The sequence below is a fragment of the Diabrotica virgifera genome, chromosome 1 (genome assembly GCF_917563875.1).
Source record: "Diabrotica virgifera virgifera chromosome 1, PGI_DIABVI_V3a".
Classification (NCBI taxonomy): Eukaryota; Metazoa; Arthropoda; class Insecta; order Coleoptera; family Chrysomelidae; genus Diabrotica; species Diabrotica virgifera.
This window is the reverse complement of record NC_065443.1, coordinates 263,177,618-263,191,012: the sequence shown is the minus strand read 5'-3', so window position 1 is coordinate 263,191,012 and position 13,395 is coordinate 263,177,618. Positions and strand designations below refer to the sequence as shown.

The 13,395-nt window shown below is 32.9% G+C and overlaps 1 protein-coding gene across 1 annotated transcript in view; it reads right to left on the bottom strand.

The window, feature by feature from the left end:
- LOC114337224 (hepatocyte growth factor-regulated tyrosine kinase substrate) overlaps window positions 1–11,433 on the bottom strand; it is a 66,252-nt gene extending 54,819 nt beyond the window's left edge. Inside the window, exons 1-3 of the mRNA XM_028287635.2 lie at window positions 11,257–11,433; window positions 11,116–11,200; window positions 3,445–3,548 (exon numbers count right to left, since the gene is read on the bottom strand). Coding sequence (XP_028143436.1) covers window positions 3,445–3,548; window positions 11,116–11,200; window positions 11,257–11,299 — 232 coding nt within the window. The 5' untranslated portion in view covers window positions 11,300–11,433. The remainder of the gene's footprint in view (window positions 1–3,444; window positions 3,549–11,115; window positions 11,201–11,256) is intronic.
- Window positions 11,434–13,395: the final 1,962 nt, after the last annotated feature.

Genomic DNA, 13,395 nt, shown 5'->3' with positions numbered 1-13,395 from the left:
CATATCTCGTTGCAAGTGTTTATTATTATACAGGGTGGTTCATCTTCTCTTCTTCTTCTTCTTAACTCAGGCGAGACTCGTTAGTCTCTGGCACTTGATAGAAAGACACTTGAAGACCTTTGTACCAAACCCTGTTCTTCTCATTAAACTTTACTAAGTCCTGTGGCCTCAACGAAGGCCAACAGTTTTCTTATTGGTAGTTTTAAGATTTCTTTCTGGTTCAAACCTCATTTGACCAGTGAAGTTCTGCCTTACATCACCTAGCACACTGCAATAGCATAGTATGTGTATGGCAGTTTCTTCTTCCATTTCGCACTTTCTGCACCATGGTTCATTCACCCTTACCTAGTTTGTATAGGTGATTTCTTAAACGACAATGTCCAGTCACCATTTCAGTGACCGTTTTGATCTCTCGTTTATTGAGGTTCAACAAACTGTTCGAGAGTTTTTTATCAATATTCTTGATTATTTTTTTTAGTCTGGATTTGCCCTTGAGTGGTTCTCCACTTATTTTGAATGATTCTTTATCAGCCATTTCTGAACCTCGTTTTTCATAGCATCTTTAGTGATGCCACAGAAAGGTTCTGGGCCTTCAAAAGTTTTTCTCGAGCCTTGTTTCTTCATATCTGCTCGTTCGTTCCCATGCACCCCTTCATGACCCGGCACCCATATTAAAGACACTTTGTTGTCTTTTGCCAGGTTATTGAGGAGATCTTTGCAGTTTCTCGTCAGTTTTGATTTGGTGAGAGGGTTCTTTACAGCCAGAATAGCCGATTGGCTATCTGTGTAAATGTTGATTCTCTTAGCTTTAGGGTCCTCATCAATTATTTCATCAATGCAAGCCACCAAAGCAAAAACTTCAGCCTGGAACACCGTTGTATGTTGACCTAGGCTGTAAGATTTATTATAGTTACATGTTTGTCCAAAGACTCCTGATCCAGTACCATGGGCAGTTTTAGATCCATCAGTGAACATATTAAGTCTCCATTAATGTTTGGGACTTTTTGTTCTCTAGATGGTATAATTGTGTTAATCTTCTCATCTTGGTTCATCTTATTCGCCTCGGTCTCTGTACGGAAAACCACTTGATATTTAAAGAAAATTTTTCACAGAAATATACAGGGGCCTTTAATACTACAATGTAAAAATAATGTGAATTATACAGGGTGCTCCAAAAAAGAGTGGTATATCAAAGTTTTATTTTTTCTTATGGAATGCTCTATATCTGATGACATTACTGAATTGGCCTTAAAAAATAAGCTATACTTTCATAAGGGTTCCCTATACCTAAATACAGGGTGTTTTTAATTTATTTCGATTTTTATGAAAATGTAAGGTTTTAGAAAAAAATAAATATCTACGGAATCTAAGAATCAGTAACAAATTCTTTCTTGGATCTTAATAACAAACTATTTAGCATACTTAAACAGATGCTTACTTTAACAAAATTTCTTACAGGGTGGTCAAAATATGAGATTGTTCTATTAACAAATTCAAGCTGTAATAACTTATTTTAAATAGAACACCCTGTATCTTACTAGTCTGTCGCGTAGAAAATTTACGTAGCTTTCAATTTATATTAGGGTTTCCTATACCTATCTTTTACAGGGTGGTCAAAATATTACGATTGTTTTATTAACAAATTCAAGCTGTAATAACTTACTTATTTTAAATGGACACCCTGTATCTTACTAATCTATTGCGTAGAAAATTTACTTAGGTTTCAATTCTTATTAGGGTTGCCTGATACCTATCTCCCTTCTTTTCTTAAATATTTAAAGATTTCCTAATTTGTAAGCTTTAAAAATTAGAATTAAGTACCTATGTCGTGGTTATGTACAACACATCACCAACACCGGAAATATACTTAAATATCTTAGTTAAGATACTTTCGTTAATAAAATTCACATTTTTATCATTTAATCACACAGAGTGTTCTTATTTTAAATGACATACTCGATATTCTATTCTTTATAATGGAAGACATTTAAAATATCTTCAATTCCATGTAAACATTCTCAACATAGATGTTATCCTGTAAATATATTTTTTCCATGTTATTCTGTAAATACCCATTTTTACATATTTTTGTACAATAGGCTCGTTATCGTCATAGTAGCCATTGCATTTAATTATTTGTAATTGCGATTCAAAGATTCAAACAAAAAGTGGTGTACAAATTAGGAAATCTTTAAATATTTAACAAATGAAGGGAGATAGGTATAGGAAACCCTAATAAGAATTGAAAGCTAAATAAATTTTTTACGCGACAGACTAGTAAGATACAGGGTGTTCCATTTAAAATAAGTAAGTTATTACAGCTTGAATTTGTTAATAGAACAATCTAATATTTTGACCACCCTTTAACAAAGATAGGTATAGGAAACCCTAATACAAATTGAAAGCTAAGTATATTTTCTACGCGATAGACTAGTAAGATACAGGGTGTTCCATTTAAAATAAGTAAGTTATTACAGCTTGAATTTGTCAATCGAAAAATCTCATATTTTGACCATCCTGTAAGAAACTTTGTTGCAATAAGCATCTGCTTAAGTATTGTAAATAGTCAATTATTAAGATCCAAGAAAGAATTTGTTACTGATTCTTAGATTCGTAGATATTTATTATTTTCTAAAACCTTACATTTTTATAAAAATCGAAATAAATCAAAATACCCTGTATTTAGGTATAGGGAACCCTTATGAAGTATAGCTTATTTTTCAAGGTCAATTCAATACTGTCATCAGATATAGGGCATTCCATAAGCAAAAATATAACTTTGATATGCCAGTCTTTTTTGGAGCACCCCTGTATAATTCACATTATTTTTAGATTGTAGTATTAATGGCCCTGTATATTTCTGTGAAGAAATTTTTTTTATAATATCACGTGGTTTTCCGTACAGACACCGAGGCGAATCAAATGAATTACCCTGTATAAATATGAATATCCAAAAGGGTGCATTTTATGAAAAAGTAAACCAATATTATCAAGTGAACAAAGACGCCAAAAAGCCGCGGAATTATGATGAAATGAATGAGGTAAGAACCACTTAAACCAAACCTTAAATATAAAAAAACGCAGCAACCGTTCATTCCTATACACTACTTTATAAAATACATCCTTGTGGGTGTAATAATAAACACTTGCAACGAGATTTGTGAGAAAATCTTAATTTGACGACTGAATTGACTAAACATACAACCGTCAGATGCTGTAACGTTCAATCATTCGGGCGGTATCACCGTTTGCCTATACCGTAGACGGTAATCCCTGAAATGGCGCATAATTTCAGTCGAACAAAGTAATAATGATTGTGATACAGCGTTTGCCGGCAATACGTGTAATGACTAGGCTTTTCACGGAATGATGTGTTACACCAATTGCCTACGACAAATACACTATTAGTTTATACACAACATAACAAATATTAAATATACTTACCACAATTTTTGACCAAACTTTCCAAAACTAAGAGAGCATACAAAGCTGAGTGAGGATTTTGGGAAGTTAGTTTCTTTTTCAATGAGGTTAGGACTTGCTTAGGTCTACAAAAAAATTATTCTACATTAGTCTTGCAGCCACACTTTGTTAACATATCTATATTCTAAATAAACTACATTGACTATCATATCAGTATTGAATTTGTTTAAGGGCGTAGGCGCAAAATTTTGCGCCATAGAACATTGTTGCAAAACATTATAGAAGTTCATTACAGTATAAACATTCAGGGACTTTTGGCCCTCGGTAATAATGCAATCTTTCATTCTGCATTTAGAATTTTTGAAACATACTTATTAGTTTTCTCAAGATTCGAAAAAAAAATTAATGCATTTAAAACACATTTGCCGAAAGTTTGCGCCTACTCCCTTAAATAATATACAGTAACTATTTTTTTTTGTACTATTCAAAGATACTAAACATTATAAAGGTACAGTAACTATTTGTTTTGCATTGTTCATAGACAGAAAAGAGAAGTATGTACTCAAAACTAATCTAAAATGGATAATGCACTATAGATAATTTAATTTGTTTATAGTAAAAATAACCCTAGAATATATCTTTTCGGAGTAACAGTACCTCAAAACATCATAATAAGTACTTATTTGTAAAAATCCACAAGAAAATTAATTTCCTCTAGTCGGCTGTGCTGTATACCATAACACACCAAAATTAATTGCTCTCTCGAGTCCATTCAGTTGCTATTCAGAGTTTGTTTAACCTTCGGATGACCAAGCGGGGGAAATTGTGACCCCAGCGTATGTTTTTCTTTAATAAATTCAAAAGTATTTTCAATTTTTAACTCATTATTTTTTTATTTGACTTTAATATCATTCTAGATATCCTCATATTTTGAAATAAAAAAAATTCCCTATATTTTACGAATAAAAAATATATTCTGAAGTTGATGTTTAGTAAAATACCGTGTATTATGTGTAATTCCAAGTAGTTTTACGCTAATGACGTCGACTTTGCAAAGTAACAAGACACTTACTCAACATACACACTACACATGACACTAATACTCATGTTGTGACTGGCTGAATGACATAAAGTCCATGCCATAAAAAAAAATTAAAATTAAAAAAAAACTTAATTTTTTTGTTAATTGTCATTTTTTACATTTTTGACCTGGGGTCATTTCCCCCCCCCCCCCCCCTTGGTCATTCGTGTAACAAAACATCGGAAGGTTAAAGGAGTTCTCTCTGGGCCAGCAACCAAATCGTTGTGAGTTCTGTGTTACCATGAAGTAAATCAAGTAAAGTTCAAACCTTATATAATAATTATTTACAACAATGTAATATATGTTTTCACCCATATATTTTTAGTGGAATATGGAACTGGCATTCCGAACATTTTCTGTGATATAGCATGAAAGGGTTCTTTTTAATAAGTACCTTTTATAAAGCAATTTTTAATTGTAACAAATCAACTTATTTTTTCTTGTATGATATCTCATTTTTTTCTCCTCCAGTATATTCTTCTCCTCTTCTTATGTTTGTATAGTTATTTATTTTTATTTATGCATTTTATATTTGTCTATTAGTTGTCACTCCATTTTTCTTGATTTCTCTGTTATATTTTCCTGTGACTGATTAAATTTAATCTATATCTATTCTTTAGATGTGTAAGTTCAATTTTATAAGCTAAGATGGCCGTTCTTCCAGATTATATGGACATCCTGCTTTGTTTGTTTCCAAAATTTACTATTTCTTATCTGCAGCACATTCATAGCTGATTATAACGAGCGATCCACAATTATTGGGATCAAAGCTAGCCGTGCAAAAATTACATATGTCTTGTTTTAATCTGAATTTATATCATTGGTTTATCAATTAATTTTGATTAACATTATAAAACATAAAAAATCAATCAAAACCTTTAACACAGAACTTTAATCAAAAATAAAAAGAATCAACAAAATTATAAGTAACAATAATAAATAAAATCAAACAAGATGCTATATGTCCACCACCAACATCTCTACATAACCTAACTTTTCTTGTTAAGTTGACGTACACTGCAAAGTTGACGTTAACTGGAAAGTACATCTGAATTAAGAATAGGCATGCACTGTATAGCTATCTCTGTCATTCAGAGCCACCAATGGTGGATCACACGTTATCTATTAAGGATAGTCCACACCAATAGACGCATTGTGTGATTTTGGTCTCAGCGATATCTCAGTCTATATACAATGATGCAACATTGAGACATGTTGCACAACAAGTTGATAGTGAACACCTCATGTTTACAGCTGAGGCATGCCCCACTCTCTCTTTTGGACTCTCATCTAAACAAATGCGCATGGTCTCGGATGTTTTTGTTTACAATGTGTCAAACTACAAGGTTATAAAATTTATTGAAGGCTATCATGCCTCCTGTTAATTCTTTTGAAAGACAAATATTAAGAAGATAATTTTGTGACCTACATGCGACAATGGTATATGGAGAATAAGGTTCAACCACAAGTTATACCAATATTACAAATAACCTTCTATTCGCGGTGTGCAAGTACTTGGAAGGTATACGAGAAACGATCGTGCGCGAATAACGGAGAAATATTGCAACTTTCTTAAATAATTCATATTGTCAATTGAAATTGCCAAATTGACGTACATTTCATACCTATTGTCATTTAAGAAGAAAAATTATATATTGCTTCACAATATTGATATGATATGCAATTATTATATAAAGGTAAATTTAATTAATTGTATTTTGCTTGCAGTACTGCATTTTAATAACTAATTTTATTTACTACATACAACTGTTTACGATTTAATAACTTAACCTAAATCTTATTTTTTCTTCTTATTATTTTTTTTGGACTATTATGGCCTTGACAATTATCTAGTAACCAGGACCATATGATTGGCCAATTTAATTAAAAGTGCGAATAAAAGTGCAGAGCGAAGAAACCAGGTGTCGCTTTTCCGAACTTGCACGGTCCCAATAGCAAATTATGAAAAAATACAAAAGGCGTGTTCCAACTGACATGAAAACCGTCCTTCATACTGCCCTGGTCATGCCAATTATAAAAATTGCGTTCCAAACGAACATGAACGATGATTCTATCAGTCACTGTGTTGTTCCAAGCGATCCAAGTACCGTTTCGAAAACGGTAACTGAATGGTCCTTTTGATACATGCCTTCGAGCAGAAACTATTTGTACTGACTTGCTCAGTTAGGACTGTTTTCATTTTTACTGATCACTGCTATGAGATCAGCTGATGATTCAATAATAGAATAATCCACAATCCATGCTATTAGTATAGTCGGTTCGCTAGACTCAGACACAAATGGCTAATGATTTTAGTACGTAACTTTTTTGTTTTTTGCCAATTTTTACAAAATTTGCAAAATTACTAAATATTTAGTAATTATTAACTATTTAGTAATGATTTTTTTGGCAATTTTATCAAATTGGCAAAATTACTAGCTTAAATCACTAGCAAGTTGAGTCTGAGTTTAGCGAATGGACTATACCTGTGAATCTTGATTTTCGTTTAAATAATTATTAATTCTTTTTTTTTCAAAGTAATCTTAAAAATATGGATAATTTATTATTTTCTTTTCATAGAAGATAGCGATTTTATGTCAGATATCGATTCTGAGGAAGATTTTGAAGTTGAAGTGATGTTTAATGAACATGTTAGAAATAATAATTTCTAACCATCTAGCAAACTACTAGTGGTACTACTCGTACTGAAAATTGCTCAGGCGCAACTCGAACTTGAAATGGTCCACAAATACGTTCCAAAAGGGTTACGTACCGGTAATAGGTTCGGGATCGAAAGAAAACCGTTCAAGGGCGATTCTGTGCATTAAAACAGTCCATTCGATTTCGTGACAGTTCAAGGGATCATACAAATGTGTTGTCTTGGAACGAACCTAAAGGTTGCACTGGACAGGTCACCTTATAAGAATTGACAACAACAGAACACCTAGTAGAACTCTTAGTGGAACTATGGTGTAATATCAGCCAGTAGGAAGACCAAGGAAGAGGTGGATAGACGAAGTGAGAACCGATGCTAAAGAGATATTGGGGGTGAACTGGAGGAAACCAGACAGGGGCAGCGATACTTGGAGGTGGATGTTGGAGGCCATGGCCCTACTTGGGCTGTAGGAGAGGGAGAGAGAGAGATATTATGCCTCCTCTTGTTTGTGGGATGTAAAGAGTCCTGATTACAAAAACCTGGTGAAATGAAGAGGATTCATGGGCACCAAAGCTCATTGTTTCAGTGAAGGAAATAGGAAAAAAAATACATAACTTAAAATATTTTTTGTACTACAAATTATTATTAAACTGGCAGTCATATTGCACAAACCAATGTCCGTTATGGTTGTTGGCGAAGATGAGACTAAACAATTAACACAATATTTTGTTGCATAAGTTGAAACTGATTGGGATTGATGAGCCTTTATTGTCATGGTTCCAAAGCTACTTATCTGATTGTAGACTGATTGTTAAAATTGGCACTTCTCTTTCTAAAATTATCCAAGTTCCATCAGGAGTGCCTGAAGGCTCTCACCTTGGGCCACTCTTGTTTAATATTTTCACAAATGACATAAATGAATGCATCTCAATCAGTTTATTTTTGCTCTTTGCTGATGATCTAAAATTAAGCTGTGTGATTAACCTTTAACTACCCACGCATCAAGTTATAACATAACTACACACATGGCATACTTTATACGCCACAAGAAAATACACTTAAAAACAGGAGGTTTGTTTATTTTTTTTTGAAAAAATACACTTAGTTGTTTGTTATAAACCTTATTCAGCATCAGTGAATACTTGGAGTTCCTTCTCAGTAAGCCAATTGTGATTTATAACCGGAATCATGAAATAACTGGATTCCATGATAAATAAAATTACAGTGGAACCCCGTTAACTCGGATTAATCGGGACCGCGGCCTATCCGGGTTAGCCGGAGAAAATGGTAAAAATTAATAAAATATGGTATGCTTACAGATAAACTCCGTTATAATTGTCACACAGACACTGGTAAACCACGTTCGCATTCCACACAAAACCACACATACAAAGCGTCGTCAAGAGTCTCATTCTTAGCTTTATTAGCTTTGCACCGATTTTCCAAACTGTCTTTTGTTATCATTTTGAAAAAAAAATCTTCGATTTTAGTTCTATTTTTCTTCCAATCCGATACTGTAGATGTACCGACACCATATAATGCTGCAAGATTCACCTTTATCAATTCTACTTAATGCTTCTAGTTTCTTTTCCATTGTCACTACAACATTTTTACGTTTTGTTGCCCTTATAGACAAAAATACGCACACAAAATCTGAATAGATTTACGAACGATTGGAAGCGAACAATACGACTTTACTACACACAATACCGTCTCTGATGTTATGTTATTTAATAACAGTGATGACTAAGACCATTGTTAAAAAAAGAATATTAATGGTCTTTGTAATGGTATATGTAGTTCAAATTACACAAGTACCCATTATCTCTCAAATATTATATTACATAGAGTTGGTACAAAACCTCGTGAACCTTGAAAATGCGTATGTATAACCGAAATAAAATGAAGCCAAAAACATACGACTATTTTATTTGCTGCGAATTGCGCGACAGGGTCCCATCTGCACCCTGATATTTTCAGTAATGTCGGATTCAATCGTTTCGTTCGTATATTGACGTCACCAAATGAATGAATTAGGTTCACGAGATTTTGTAACAGCAATACATCTTTATTGTTGAAATTTTTGTCTGATAAAAATCGGTCCGGGTTAGCCGGAGTTCCGGGTTATCGGGGGCCGACTTATCGGGGTTCCACTGTACTAATAAATTTTTTTTGAAATGTCATTTTTGACAGGAGAAAAAGTATTGTTTATAAAGAAAAATATATTTTGTGACATAATGATTAAAAAAACAATTGAAATATGAACTTATATTACTACTTATATTAATATAATCGTGGCGTATATTGTCCACCACCGGAAACAACAAATACTAAACTGTAAATTACGATCTTCTCAGAACGCTGATTATAACGAAACTGAAACCAAATTGTAAAGCACATTCCAGTGATAGGTTAGAGATGAACAAGGTCAAAAATTAAATTTTTAAATATATTTGCAGTAGAATTCTTATATCTGGCGTACAAAATACGCCAGCGCGTGTAGTTAAAGGTTAAATCCCCACAGGATTGTGAAAAACTACAGTACGATTTAAATAACTTGCTAGAGTGGTGTAAAAGAAATGGCATGGAACTTAATCCAACTAAATGTAAAACTATGACTTTTTCCCGTTCCAGAAATGCTATTGTCTTTGACTACAATATTGGTCACTATAGTATCGAAAGAACTTCCCTTTTTAAGGAATTGGGGGTCACCCTTGATACAAACTTACAGCTTTCTCATCATCTGGAGAATGTTGTTAATAAGGCTTTTTAGATACTTGGTTTTATTAGAAGATGCACCCAGGACTTCACAAATATTACAGCTTTAAAAACCCTCTACTGTGCCTTGGTCCGTCCCCATCTTGAGTATGCCTCCTGTGTATGGTCTCCTTTTTATGGAGTGCATACTAATGCTCTTCAGTTAGTTGAACATAAATTTTTAAAGCAAATTGCATATAGACTTGTTATCTTGGGCAATTACAGTGATGCAGATATTCTTAACATCCTAAATATGGCACCTATCACTGCTCGTCATAAGATAAGGGATCTCATCACTTTCTACAACATCCTACATGGAAAAACTGTAACTCCAGAGGTTCTTCAAAAAATTAATATTCATGTCCCACTAAGAACAACCAGGGCTACAGTTAGTTTCCATTACCCAATCCACCTTCTAACTATGGTCTAAACAACTTCCTCTCTAGAACTGCCAGACTAGCAAACCAGCACCTTAAAATTGACCTTTTCCAAACTTATAGCAAGTTCCTGAGTCAGGTTTTAGTAAACACTGACTAAGACTTATTGTTCTGTAAAAATAATAATAATAATAATAAACTCAAAAGTGACTTGTCTGCCGACCACACTAATTAATGTCCTTAGGTATGATTGTTTGTGTAATTTGTATTAGTAACTTATTTATATTGATAATTTGTATTTTTTGTTCTCTTTATGTCTTTATTGTATGTAATTTATATTTTAACCTATTGTTTTTTTTGTAAATGGTTGTAACCATATATAAATAAACATCGCAGTGTGGGAGCTAGACGAGATAAAGATCAGTGTCTCTACTCTAGAGTCTAGACCACGTCTATGTCCAAAGACATAATTATGAGACATAGACCATGTCTATGTCTCATAATAATTACAGCATCTCTAGACCACCTAAAAAGAATCACACAACATGGTCTAAATGTGAGTACTAGGCTTTACAAACCTCAACAATCAGAGGGGTTTTTCTAGGGCCATACATTTGAGCAAAACCAGAAACAGTTTAAAACAACGTAACTATAATTTCATTGTGTATAAGCAGCCACATCTGTTAATTTTGTACTAATTAATAATCCAAGAGAAATGCAAACATAAACAGACTTTTGGATAGTGCAGAAATGAGTCCAGGAAATAATTTCTAGATTTACTATTGTTTGCAGCCTTATGTAAAATGTAGGCATATACTTACTGAACATCATTTTGTCTAATTAAATCACATATTTGCAACGTAGATACCCAATCGGGTTCCATCAACAAATGGCTGGTTGCTTTATCTAAAAAATGTTATATTACATACTTTACATACTATGGTTTCTAGTGAGTTACTTACCAAGTAAAACATCGATGTTTTTGCTAGTTCGAAACAACGACATTTTGTTAAAAACCTGCACGAAATGTAATCAATGATTTTAATTATTTGTGATAATCAATGATCAATGTAAAGAATCTGGGAATGACTCACTTGTATGAAAAACAGATGATTTCGATGTTTTGACAGAGGTGACAATGACAAGTAGATTTTAGACAGATGAAATTAAAATAAGTATGATTGGTACAGTATAAATACCGATACACGCCACTCAGCGTCAGAGATCCTAAGTTAGCATTGTTGCGCAATTACAAAAAATTCTTAGATTCATTTTAAATGAAATAAATATATAAATTTATCACATAAATTAATATTCAGTAAAAATAAATAAAAAATTAGAAATAAAAAACCAGAATAAGTAATAATCTTACGTTAAAGTAAATAATAAAAACAATAATAAAATGGCGTGTGTGGACTAACTAATACTGCACTTTAAATGCATTGGTGGTATATTGATACTGGTCAATCGATGCTGATAAAAAAGACACTCATGATCAAGTGTCTGAAAAATTTTTCAGGACATAATAATGAAAAGACCGTGAAGGGCCGTACCTCAGCGGCACTATAATGGCTTCATAAGCCACAGCGCACGAGTTCGAATCTCGGCATTAAAAAGACATTATCATTTTTAAAAATGATAAGAGTCGTTCACCGTGCTTCGGAGGGTACGTTAAGCCGTTTTCTCCCTGGGCTAGTGTGCATCGATGACACTATAGCCACTTCAGGCACGGTAAAGATACATGCAGTGGCACCGGAACTTTTCCGAAAAGATCTCCGCGACAAAAATGCCATATGATATTATTATTATTATTAAAGAAAATACCTTCAATATAAAAAAATATTATTTAATTAATATCTAAATTAAATAGGTACCTACTGTAGGTACTTAAATATGTAGGCCAATCTAAGAGAGGATATGAAGCGATACATGGAGGACTATGGAGATGATGTGCTGGAACTTATTGGGTCTTGGATTGTGTATATGGAAATTGTTAATACATTCTTTCACATACACAAGTGGACAAAATTGATCCCAAATAGATTATTTAATTACCAGAAAAAGTTATACTTAAATGTTTGCAAGGTAATGATAGTAATCCGGTAGACGTGTAGACCAACAACAGTTGCTCTTTTGCTAGACATCAAAGTAAAGAAGTCAAACGAAACCACACAGGAGAACCACAAAAACCAGTGGCTTTTAAAAGTCCAGAAATAAAGTTAATTCAAGGAAAAAATGTGTTAGAACATAAAAGGAAGTCCTAATACAATTCTGAGTAATATGGTAATAAGTATTATTAGAGATACTACTATTAAAATCCTACTTATAAAATTCTCAGAAAAGAAGTTTGAAAATAAAGAGACCTGGTCAAACTAAGTTCAAAATATAATAAAGGAGAAGAGTGGCAAGAAAATATAGGTCGGATTCAGATTAAAAAAAAACTATAACTCGATAAACTTGATACCAGATAGAGTGCAGCAAAGGTATATAAAATAGCCAAACCTAGACCAAAGAAAGAATTAGATTTTAATCAGATAAAATGTATCCGAGATGAAAATAGTAAAATTAGTCCTGTCGCCAGGGGGGGGGGGTACAACGGCCTCCTTAATTTAGATGGACTTACCCAAGTTTTCTTTATGTATTTTGACCCGTAGAATACTAATTTTTTGGGTAACAGTCGATCCGGATGTCGATAAGATTGTTATAAACAAAGAACTTGAGGAATCACATAACAGCGATTTTTCGCAAAACAAAACTTTTTTTGTATATTTTGAGTCATTCTAAGCAAAAAATGTTTTTACAAGTTTTTCCGTAGGATGCATAGTTTTCGACATAAACGAGGTTGAACTTTTAAAAAATCGAAAAATTGCAATTTTTGAACCCGAATAACTTTTGATTGAAAAATAAAATAGCAATTCTGCTTACTACATTTGAAAGTTCAAGTCAAATTCTATCGGCTTTGATTATTTTCATTGCTAAAAAATAATTTTTTTATTGTTAAACAAAGCTATAAACACATAGTGATTGAATGGTGTTTTCAATGCATTTCTAATTTGAAATCGAACGAGTAGGCGCGCATACAGAATTTCTACGTATATTAC